This window comes from Tenrec ecaudatus, chromosome 16, assembly GCF_050624435.1.
Source record: "Tenrec ecaudatus isolate mTenEca1 chromosome 16, mTenEca1.hap1, whole genome shotgun sequence".
NCBI classification, from domain to species: domain Eukaryota; kingdom Metazoa; phylum Chordata; class Mammalia; order Afrosoricida; family Tenrecidae; genus Tenrec; species Tenrec ecaudatus.
This window is the reverse complement of record NC_134545.1, coordinates 50,500,448-50,512,769: the sequence shown is the minus strand read 5'-3', so window position 1 is coordinate 50,512,769 and position 12,322 is coordinate 50,500,448. Positions and strand designations below refer to the sequence as shown.

The following is a 12,322-nucleotide window of genomic DNA, read 5'->3' as shown; positions in this document are numbered from 1 at the left end:
GCCTCCTTCCGCAGGAAGACTCCCTTCCCAGCTCCTTCGCTCCAGTCTCCCACTGGGAGTCCCCATTGGCTGGGAGCCCGCACACGGTGCACACAGGGTGGAGAAGGGTAGGGACAGGACCTGGAGGACAAGTGGAAGATCCTTGGCACCGGGTGGCACGTCTTGATCAGGAGTGGCTCAGGTGGGACCACACATCCTCATGGGGGGACATGACAGTGCCCTGTGGGAACTTGAGTTAGGGCTGGGGGCTCACCAGTAGCTGCCTCTCAGTAACAGCAGGTTGCTCTGTCTCCCCCGCCCCCTAGCTTACCTTTCGCTTTGGAGAACCAATTGTACTTTTGGCCTCTCTACAGTTAGGTTGAAGCCCTGCTGGGGCACTGGTTACACGTTGGGCTGCTAAGCTCAAGGTCAGCAGTTCAAGACCACTAGTCACTCCTCGGGAGAAAGATGCAGCTCTCTACTCCCGTCAACAGTTACAGGATCAGTTCGAGCCTGCCTCTGGGGGCGCTCTGAGGCCACATTGGCTGGATGGCTGTGAGGCTGGCTTTGGACGGCTGGCCAGCAGCACACACAGTCTCAGAGGCGGTACACCCGAGACGCATGTTAGACGAGCAGATGGCGAGACATCGTCCCGCCACTTTGACCGGGAGAGACCAGCCCCTGGGGAAAGATGTCGTGCGTGGGCAAGTAGCGGGACACCAGGAAAGAGGAAGGTCCTTGGATGGACCCTGTGGCTGCCATAATGGGCTCGCACATGCTGGTTGTGGTGAGGACAGGCGCGGGCAGTGCGTCGGAGCTGACTGCATGGCACTGGACGCAGCACCGCCAAGCTGTGCCCGGACCCAGACCTGGTTCTCTGCCCATAGCGGCTGTGAACCTCCCTGCCTGTTGCTGGGCCTGTTTCCTTATAGGTAAGACTGCAGGGGCAGCAGATTAGTTCATGCGATTCTTCTCGCCAAAGTCTCTCCCTTCCACCGAAGAACCTTTTCTTGCTGGGTCTGGTAGGAAGGGTGGGGGGAAGACACTGATAGGCTTCACCTGTGAGTTAACTGGGACCAAGGCTGCCTACAAGGCCATCCTGCTGTGTCTACGAGGAACATTCTGAGGAGCAGGAGGAAGGAGCCCATCAAGAGCCAGGGGTAGACTGTGTCCATCGGCCCGGGATCTCTGTGCAGTGAACTTCCCGGATGCAGAAGACAGCTGTGAGCAGTGACAGAACCAGGCGCCAATGCATGTGGGCCAGAGGGGTGGACTTCCCAACCCAGGGAGCAAGGAAAGTAAAAGCCTTTGCTGACTCTGGGAGCTTGAGCTGAGTGCCCGGGGTTGAGGCTTCCAGCCGGGTAGCATGCCCTGTGGGCATTTATTAGCAGACCGGGGAGCACAGCTCGTGCACGTCCTTCATCAACCCTGTCATCATGGCTTCCGTCTGCAGGTTCTGCATAACCATTGCCTGCCATGGATATCAGAACCTACAGGTCCAGTAGAGAGTATGCAGTAAGACAACACGAAGGTCAGGAGAGCTCAGCCAAGGATCTTTTCGGGATCCTCAGGAGCAGAAGTGAGATTCTAGTAGGTTCGAACTAGTCCTGAGAGGGAGTTAAACCAAGCGTGTCTTTTGGGGGAAACTGGGATTCAGAGAACAGCAGGGACTTGTTGGAAATCAATGAATACGGCTTCCCATCTCTTTAACAGCACGAAGCCCTCCTGGCCCCAAGAATCTGCTTTCCCGGAGGGGCCTGGCCCACCCTGGTGTTCGTTTTCAGTGGACACAGCCAGTGTGAAGCTCTGAGCGCAGCCCCGAAGGTGTGCAAGGCTGTGGACCAAGTGAGCTCACAAGGCTTTGGACCAGTTGCTGCCAAACAGATGCTGTCGTCAGTGTAGAGCCTTGCTCCACAGTAGTTCCGATGGCTGCTTTTACAAAATGGTTTCCCTTAAAAGTTTTTTTAATTCAAAATTTTTTAATCAATTAAAATTGATATTTAATTGGGAGTTAATACATACATCCTATCATTCTATAGTCCAAACCCATCAAGCAGTATTGTACAATTGCTTCCAGGATCAGTTCAATGGCTGTTGGTGGTGGTGGTGGGGGGTTTCTTTCAAGGTGTCTCTGGGTGGCCTGTGACCTCTTCCTGAAGCAGCTAAGCACATTAACAAAGGGCACCAGCCAGGATCCCTCCTGCCTACTGGGGAGTTTGCTTCAGCTAATCACACTACTTAGCTCTTGGTCCAACAAGACGACCACAGTAAAGAGCTCTGGGGCTTATGTGTGATCTGCAGGAAGTTGCCTGGGTCCTGGGAGGGGGGCCCGTTTCGTGGAGCCTCTCTGGCGACAGCCTGACACCAGCCAAGTCCCACCATGTCTGAATCTGACCACCTCTTCCGGTGGGCCAGGGAATGAGAAACAAAAGCCATTTCTTTTTTTATAAGAACCTGAGCCTCTGGGGTTTGCCTCATGCCAAGACCGGGTGGGTGGGGGGGCACTAGAGACCACTTCCCTCCCCGGAGCCCGAGACAGGGAGCATCTTTGCAGTGTGCAAGAGGATTCTGCTAACATTAAAGTGCTATACGAGCTGTCAGAGCCCCCCAATAAAATGATTTATTAACAAGAAAAGTTTTCAGCGGATGGCTTTGGCCCTCTGTGGCCCACACACGTTCATGTTTGCCCACAGAGGGTTTATTTGTCTACAAAGCGAGATTGCTGACAGTTCAAAAAAGCCAGGAGACTACTTGTGAGAATCTGTGATTTGGGGTTCGTTCTGAAAAAGTAGAAAATCTGGTCGCAGTGAAAGTCTGGCCTGCTGGAGCAGTGTGGTGTGCCTGCAGCTCTAGTTAGGAGCCCTCTCTTCAGCCCGCCACGCTCCAGCCAGCTCAACTGAATTAAAACACACAGCCCGCAAGCCTTGGTTTTTTAGCTGATGGGGACCTAGTGCCGGCCCTGGTTCCCCCTGCGCAACCCCCTGCAACCTGGGCACACTGGTCCTCTGCAGGCATCTGTCCTCACCACACCGCCCCACTTCGGTTTCCCGGGGGTTCCGGGAGAAGGCCCTGGGGAGCATAATTCGTGCAGGTGTGCCCAGCCAGGTGGGGCAAGCACCGGGCTTCATAGGTGAAGGACAGGTGGCCGTGGGACAGGGCGCACTTCTTCTCATGCGTGCCCGAGTGTAGGGTCTCGTAGCAGGTGCCCAGGAGGTCATCGTTCCAGCCGGAATCCTCATCCCACACCTGGATCTTCAGGGGCCCCCCTGTGGTGAGCTGCACGTTCCCAAAGCTTATCTTGGTCGCCCATCTGGGGTGGTTGCTGTTCCACACGGTGTAGGTCCGCTGCTCCTGGCCGGCAAAGGAGATCTTCAGGTAGGCGTCCGTTTGGCTGATGTAGTCACCCCACAGGTTCTCGCCTCGGAAATGCCTCACCTCCAGGTGGGCCATGCCCCTCTCCCGTGGGCAGCAGTCCTTGCTGGTGAACGCCGAGCTTTGGCATACACACTGGCACGGGTCACTGGCGTCCTTCCACTGCCCCGCCGGGCAGGGCTGGCTGCAGTTCCTCCAGCGTGCCCTATCCCTCACGTACTTGCTCACGGCCTCCCTCAGAGCCTTCCGCCGCGGGTCCCGGGCCCTCAGGAGGACATGCAGAGGCTCCAGGGTGTAGCCCACCAGCCCGGGTGTGTCCTGCAGTGAGGTCACCCAGGAGGAGAACTGCTCAGGCCCAGCACGGTTCCCAAACAGCATGTCATGGATGGAGGCGTGGTGGCCCCCAACCACTTCAGAAATGCGTTCATTGTAGGTCTCATGGAAGGAGGTATTAACCTTGTGCTGCCTCTTCTTCGCCTCGCAGTCCTTGACTTCCACCGAGGAACTGGCCTTGCCACCGATGCTGAGCATGGCCTCAACCGTCAGGCAGTTGCTCACGTCGTTGGCCGTGAGCCCGTCCAGAGTGAGCTTGCAGGTGCGCAGGGCCGTGATGTCTGAGATCCGGCCCCCCAGCTCCACAGCCTGGGTGAAGTGGGTTCCATAGCGGGAGATGAGCCTGAGGTAGGCTGGCTGGGTGGAGGCGTTGAGGTAGGGGGGCAGGGCCCTGATAGCTTGCTTGAAATCCAGACTCAGTGGAGGGCTGTGTACCAGGTGGAAGCTGTGATGCAGGGGTGGGGGCGGGGGCGGGGGAGGCAGACACAAAGAGAGAAAGCATGTCAGTGGTATTGTCATCTCCCAGGATGCCCCTCAAAATTGCCCAGGAGCACAGGTAAGTGGACAGCTGGGACTGGAAGGCCCCCCAGGTGCCCTGGCCCCAAAGACCAAGCTCTGCCCCACTGGCTGCTGCTCGCTGATGACCTAGACACTCTGAATAGGTTTGTTTTTTGCTCTTTTCCTTTCAACATAAGCGTTTCTTTCCTGGTGGCCTAGTGGTTCCCCATCAGGCTGCTAGCCATCAGGTCAGCTGTTTGAAACCGCCAGCTGAGCCATGGGAACAAGAATGGGCTTTCTCCTCCCGTGAGAATGGCAGTCTCAGAAACCCGCACGGGCAGTTCTGCCTGGTCCTACAGGGTCACCGTGAGCCGGCACCCACTTGACAGCAGGGAGTTTGTGAGTTGTTATTTTCTTAGTTTAAAGTAATTTTCCTTCAGCGAAGCAGGGGTTGAAGTCGCCAAAAGGCGAGGACAGCCCACATGTCTCTCGCCCAATGTGAGGGACCAACACATGTGGTATGTCCACGCGACACAGAAGAGTGACACCCTGACATGCATGGATCACAACGTGGATGAGCCTGGCACACCCTCTGCCGAGGGAAATGGGGCGGTCACCAAAGGACGCATGTTGTCTGATCCCACCTCAGTCTCCAGGGAAAGCCAAGGCACCAAGACAGAAAGTATATAAACCTTACCAGGGGCTGTGAGAGCCCCAAGGCCACACAGCAAGAGAGGGGGAGTCGGGCCGGTACCCTGCCCCTCATGGAGGAGGGACCCCATGGAAGGAAGGAAGGAAGGAAGGAAGGAAGGAAGGAAGCAAGGAAGGAAGGAAGGTGTGGGCATGAGCTGGGCCGCCAGGGAACCATGCAGGACTCTGGGCAGTCTTGCTCTCTTGCCCCCCACTCTGCCCCGCCCCTGCCCTCCTGGCACTGATACTTCCAGATGCCAGCCCTACGGGGCATGGGTAGCACCTGATGGGCGGGCACCAGTCTTTACTTCCCCCTGGTGGCAGCAGGCCCGGAGACCCAGATTCCCTCCCCCCAGCTCTCACCGGTAGAGGCGGCACTCCACCAATTCCATGCTGAAGCTGTACCGGTCTCGGTGCATCTTTTCACCAGCAAAGTTGGCTGCTTTGGAATGAGAGCCAGCGACCGACACGTGCGCGGTGTTGCTCGGGTGGAGGTTCAGGTCCAGCCCCGCCTTCCAGTCGTTGGTGATGCTCTTGGACACCTCTCTGGCCACCTCCTCGGTGGAGATGGCATTGATCTTGCTCACCCGGCGCTGGCAGTTGGAGGCCTGGGGGCACCAGGCGGTGAACGCGAGGGGCAGGAGCCAGAGTGTGTCTGGCTTCTCAGGGCTGTAGCAGAGGGTGCAGGTGCCGTCCGGCCGTCGGAAGCGCTCCTTGTCCACGGGATAGTAGCCTAAACGCCGGAGGGTGGTCACGTCCACGCCTTCCCCAGCCAGCTGCACGCCAGGTACAAAGCCCTTGGCTCTGCGGCACTCAGCCTTTGTGGCCGTGTGGCAGGGAGCCGGGGCGGGGGCGGGCAGCAGCAGCAAGAGGAGGCAGCAGAGGAGCACTGGGGCAGCCATTGCGCTTTGGGGTCCGTGGGCTCTGTGGACAGAGACGGATGGAGACTGGCTTATAGCCCTTCCCCCCCCCAACTGTACCCCAACATCAGGGCACATGTAATAGAAGGCGGGACTGAGATCTCACAAGTCACTGGATGTCCGAGCTGGCCTGGTCCTCACAGACCAGGTAAGTGCAGAGAGACACAGTGACTTGCCTAAGGTCACTCGGCCAGGGATAGCCCCTTGCTAGGATTTTACTCTCCAAGGTTTAATTGGGAGTCAGACTAGTGGCTTGGGCCTCAGGGCCACAGCTGCTGCAGCAGGTTTGAGGAGGGGCCTCAGCACTAAGGCGCTGGACTGAGAAGTGTCCACTGGTTTTCTATCCCCCATTTTCCCCTCTGTCTCTTACTAGGCACAGGCCCTCAGAGCCTGTCGGGAGTGACCTCTGAGTCTCTGGTTGAGGACCTTCTGTAGAACCTGCTCTGACTGTGCCTCCATGAAGCAACAATCGCCTAGCCAGGGGTCCTCAAACTACGGCCCGCGGGCCACATGTGGCCCACCGAGGACATTTATCCGGCCCGCTGGGTGTTTTTGCCCCGTTTGTTTTTTTACTTCAAAATAAGATAGGTGCAGAGTGCATAGGAATTTGTTCATAGTTTTTTTTTGTTTAGCTATAGTCTGGCCCTCCAATGGGTCTGAGTGACAGTGAATGGTCCCCCTGTTTAAAAAGTTTGAGGAGCCCTGTTTTGAGATGGCTCTGGGGCCTGCCTGGGGTTGCTGACGGCCTGGGGTCTCCCTTCTCCCGCGGTTTAAACTGAGCTCCCGCGAGTGCTTCCTTTGTGTTCATTGCCCACCTAACATCTTCACTGGGATTTCGGAGAACAGGGACTCCCCACCTTCTAGCTGGAGCCTTCTGCTTCTTCACCTACAAGAGTGCCCTGAAGGGGCCAGGGCATGCGCGGGGAGTCCCACACAGGGGAGGAGGTTGGCTAAGGGGGCTCTGAAAGACTCTGATCACCCCACTTCGCAGAAGGCCAGGGGTACCACCTCAGCCCCGGCACTGGGCCTCCACCCTGGCCTGGAGCGGGGAGAAGCTTTCTGAGAAGTGGTGCCTGTCACATTCTCCGGGGTCTTAGGGCTGATGTGTTCTAACCAGTCCCATGAAGCGACTGAGGCGCAGAGCCCCCACCAGGAACCCACTTCCTGCTCCCTCAGCTCTTCCCCACCGGCAAGCTGGTGCCCCTCCATCCTCCCTGGGGCGCCCCACCTCCTGGCACCCCTCTGCTTCCTCCCTACCTGGAGCCGATGCCTGCTGAGCAGCGAGCAGCGCCTGAACAAGGGTCCTCTCCCCACTCTGGAGGCTCCCTGAGGGTTGATGCCAGCCCCCTCATGCACCAGGTCACCGGCATATCACGGCTGCTTCCTGTCCCGCCCCCTGAGTGTGGTGACAAGTCCCCTCTGAGCTCCACCCCTCCACTAGCACCCACCTCTTCATCCGGCCCTGTCCCTGTTGACAGCCCTCAGGAAGTCAGCAAAAACACTGTGACCTGAGGGTGGGGAGCCCGAGCACTGGGCAGGCTACTGTTGATGAGCCCGCCAACAGAGGCTCAGCTGATCTGCTGCCGCCCTGGTGTGGTCAGCTCTGTGGTTACATAGCTGGGTGGCCTGGGAGGGTCCTTCAGCTTTTCTGTGTGCCTCAGTTTCTTCACTTGAACATCAGGTCAATAGGAGTGTGTGCGCACGTGCGGGTCTTAGGTGAGTTAAAACCCCAAACACAAAGACAGGTGGGTGTTGACGATGGTGGCATGGCAGGACGGGTGCCATGGAAATGGTCACCTGAGAAACGTCAGACTTATAAGCAGCGCCGCCAGTTGTGGGGGGGTCGACCCTGCCTCGTGTGTCAGGGCAGAGCTGTGGGTCCCAGGCTTTTCGATGGCTAATTTCACCCAGTGGATTGCAGACCTTCCTTCCCAGACACTCCGGGTGGGTCCCGCTGCCCCGCTCAGGGCCTCCAGGGAACTGAGGCAGGGGTGCAGGTTAAGTCTCACAAGAAGCACATCGCCCACCTTCGCTCATCCCATAAGCCCAGCCCAGCCTCTGAACCTCCCTGCAGCCTCTTCCCCAACTCTGGTTGAAGCCTTAGGGTTGTACCCCGAGGGTGGGAGGGAGGGCGGAAAGCTAGGGACCCCGGTGGTGAGGAAGAAACGGGTGGGGCTAGAGGTTCAGGGTCTTCTTCGCTCTTGGCCTTGCCTGAGGTCAGGGTGGGGTGAAGTTTCCAATGGGTAGAGTGACTCATAGAGGTGATTTTTTAGGGGGGCCAACTCAGGCCAGTTTTGAGGTTCAGAGGTGGGGATAACTGGATCAGTGGGGGCCACAGTCTCACATACACACCCCTCCCACCACCTGTGTGACAGGAACAAACAACCACAGGACCCAGACCACGTGTGACACCGGAGGGTGGCTCATCCCTTACGTTGATATCCCCCAGCCCTTACGGGAACAGGGGCTTCGCTGCCTGCTGGGAACCTGGTCCCTGCTCCCCACTTCCTCTCTCAGAAACGGCAAATTCCCCGGCAAATTCCCGAACTCCTTCCTGCTCCCTCCTGTGGCCCAGACTCAGAGGAGTTTAGCCCCTCTGGGTGCTGGGACGACCAACTTGAGAGACTTAGAACCATGCAAAAAAGCATGTAGGCAGAAATAAGTCAAGTGGCGGGAACAGGTTCCAATTCTACCTTCACCAGAAACCTCGGTCACTTGTGTGACTCTTGGCAGTAAATTTCTAACTTCTGGGCCTTAGTCTGCTCATGCAAAAAAATCAAAGGTCAGATGCCTGCCTTTCTAAAAATCCTTTTAACGAATGATGAGATGTGTATTTTTTTTTTGTTAAATCTTCTAAAATTTATTGTGGTAATGATTTTTCAACTTTTTTTTAACATTTTATTAGGGGCTCATACAGCTCTTATCACAATCCATACATATACATACATCAATTATATAAAGCACATCTGTACATTCTTTGCCCTAATCATTTTCAAAACATTTGCTCTCCACTTTAGCCCTTTGCATCAAGTCCTCTTTTTTCCCCCCTCCCTCCCCGCTCCCCACTTCCTGATAATTTATAGATTGTTATTTTGTCATATCTTGCCCTATCCGGAGTGATGAGATGTGTATTTAAGCAGGTTTTGATCAGCTTATGAAGTGGCTAATGGAGGTGTGGCTCCAGTCCACTTAAGGGCTGTGGCGATGCCTAGGTGGACAATGGCTATTTTTTGGCCCCTAAGCCTGAGGACTACTGTCTTTCTCCTTAGTTGAAACTGAATACTTGAAATGAGCTTTAGGCATCGTTTTCCCCCCAAAACAAAGTTAAGCAAGAGCCCAAGATGTTCAATTGCCACACACCATCCATCCGTTTTTTCCCCCTCTCATTCATATAGTTTTAAAAACAGCTTTATTGAGAGGTAATTCATATGCCATATAATTCATCCATTCAAAGCCTACATTTGCAATGTGTATTTACATAAGATACATTGAGTGGTCTCTATTCCTCTGGTACAAAAGGGAAAGACAGAAGGTGCAGAAGAAAGTAGTCTATGGGGCCAATAGTCTCCATAGGCCATGGCCTTCTCTACCCTGAGACCAGGAGAACTAGATGGTGCCCAACTACCACTACCAACCATGCTGACCAGGCCACAAGAGACGGAGCCTGGCTGAGTGGGAGAACAATCAGTTCTTAGGAAGTCCAGACTTACTGAACATGTGGAGGCAAGAGGATGCCCCCAAACTATTGTCCTAAAAGACTCACAAAATAAAGAATTCACCACTGAGTAAAGCCCTCCTTTGAAAAATCTGTATGAGAACAGCAAAACTAGAGTGCTGGCAATAACACAACCAGAATGCGATGAATGAGAAGGATGACATGTTGTGGAAAATGTAACTAATATCATGAATAATTTGTATAGAGGGTGTTCAATGAGAACCTAGCGTACAGCATAACTTTTCACCTTTAAAATATCAAAAATGGGTATGTTCAGAGTTGTGCAATCATTACATTTTAGAACATTGTCATTAACTTTAAAGCTTTGACCCGCCCCCCAAATCACCCAGTACCCATTAGCAGTTGGCTCCCCATTTCTCCTCAAGCTCTTCTCCAACCCTCTAACAAAAACAAAACATTAAAAAGACACCCACTGCCCTTGAGTCTATTCTAATTTCTAGTGACCCTGTTCTATTGGGGTCCCAAGGCAGACAGCCTGGTCTTTGAGCCATTAGTGGTTTGAACCGCTGACCTTGCAGACAGCAGCCCAAGGCCTAACCCACAGCAGCACAGGTTTCCAAATGCCAGGCAACCCCCAGAACCCACCTCTGTCGGCATGGACTCGTCTATTTGGAACGCTGTCTATAATTGGAATAATAGATTGAGTGCTGTCTTGTGACTGGCTTCTTTCACTTGGCACGGTATTGTCAAAGTTTGTCTGTCCTCTACATCAGGAGTTCACTTCTGCCTTATCACTGAATCGGTTTCCATCACATCACTGAACTACAATTTGTTTATCCATTTACTCTTGAGAGACATCTGGGTGTTTCCCCTTTTGAGCTCTTATGAATAAGGCCGCCTTAAACACGTTGCATGGACATACAAGTTCCGTTGTCTTGCATGTACCCTTGGGACTGGAACTGCTGGCTCATATGGGGCTCTATGCTTTTGTGATGATCTGCTTTCTGAAATAGCTGCTCCATTGTAGATCCCTGCTTGTATCGTATGGTTCTATTCCCCCATCTCTTTGCCTGCATGCTTTACTGTCATATTTAGAGTAATTTGAGTCCCTGTGGAGTGAGACTTCGTTGTGGCTTTGATGTGCATTTACCTAGTGGTTAATGCAGGAGCCACAATGGAGGAGTGTGTTTACACTGCGAACTGAAGGCAAGCTGTGAGAAGCCATCAGCCTCTCCGTGAGCGGAAAGAGGAGGGCTGTCTGCTACTAGAAAGATCTAGGGCCTGGAAACCCACAGGGGCCGTTAGTCTGTCCTGTAGACTCACTATCAGCCAAGTGACTTGATGGCGGTGAGTTTGAGTGGGGTTCTTTATATATTTATTTTTTGAGTGGCTAATGATGTTGAATGTCTTTTTAAAATTTTAGAACCTTTTCTACTCTCTTGAGTTCATGCTTGTTAACTTCCCATTGCCCCCAGTCTCCCCTGCCATGCCCCCCTGGGAAATTATTAATCCAGTTAGCGTCTTTATAGATTTAGCTATCCTAGATCTTATATGCAGAGAAACAAAAACAAGCCCCGACAACAGTGACAAAATAAAACAGAAAAATCGCAATAGAAAAGAAAGCAGAAAATACTAAAAACGGGAACATTTTGACAATGTGTCAAAAGGGAGATCAAGTGATAAAATATTGCATTTCAATCTAACTACACCAGCAAGAATCCACTTCTCAAGGCCGGAGTGTCTTCTCATGTTCTTATTGGACACTTGCATGTTTTCTCGGGCGAAATGCAAATCCTTTGTTCTTTTACAAAAACTGAGTTATCTTTTTATTGTCGTCAAGTTCTGCTAATTGTTTATATCTTCGGGATACTAGGTTCTTATTAGATGAATGATTTGCGCGCGCACGTGCACACACACGCACACACACCACACACGCACGCACACGCACACACACGCAAACACACACATGCACGCACACGCACACACGCACACACGCACACACACACACCACACACACGCAAACACACACACACGCACACGCACACACACGCACGCACACGCGCACACACATGCACGCGCACACACGCACGCATGCACACACACGCACACACGCACACGCACGCACGCACACACACACACCACCGTTCTGTGAGTTGCTCTTTCATTTTCCTGATGATTTCCTTTCAAGTGTGAACTTTTTAAACTTTGATGAAGTCTACTTATCTATTTTTTCCCTCTTGTGCTTGAGCTTTTGGTAGGTCCAAGAAGGCTCTGCTTAGTCCAGGGTCATGAAGAGTTACTTCTATATTTTCTTATAAGAGTTTTATAGTTTTAAAGCCATTTGGTGTTATTCTGTAAGGAAGGGGGTCTGGCTGCAGTATTTTGCATGTGGATATTCGATATGGTTTTGATATTCTTGTTTTAAAGGTTAACCAATGGATGCTCTGTGTAGACTATGCATGAAGGAGATATCTGCTACACAACCTATCGACATGAACTCGATCAAAGAGGTATTTTTAAAAATCAAACCAAGTGTTTAGGCTGTCCTGTGCATATTTTAAGGATCCAAATGCAGTTACATGTGTTGCTGCTTTTATCCCGGATAATTTGGTCTTTTCAGGTGTGTGAGCCGGGGTTCCTCTTCTTCACTCACCCCCCCTCCCCAGGGTGTTACCCACAGAGCTGATGGGGGCTTGCCCTTCCTTTCTAAAACGATCTGCCTTCTTTTCCTACCCTGTAAAGAGGGTGCGGTGTTTGTAACTGGGGAGATTTTTTAACGACTGCGCCCATTTCTTCGATAGCTCTTGCGATTTTCTGCTGTTTCCCTTTTGGGAATCAGTTTTGGCAAACCACA

The 12,322-nt window shown here is 53.1% G+C and overlaps 1 protein-coding gene across 1 annotated transcript; it reads right to left on the bottom strand.

The window, feature by feature from the left end:
• Positions 1-3,000: 3,000 nt before the first annotated feature.
• PRF1 (perforin 1) lies at positions 3,001-5,774 on the bottom strand. The gene is made up of 2 exons (XM_075534799.1): positions 5,236-5,774; positions 3,001-4,129 (listed from the first exon to the last, which is right to left on the bottom strand). The coding sequence occupies exons 1-2, from the start codon at positions 5,772-5,774 to the stop codon at positions 3,001-3,003; spliced, it is 1,668 nt and encodes a 555-aa protein (XP_075390914.1).
• Positions 5,775-12,322: the final 6,548 nt, after the last annotated feature.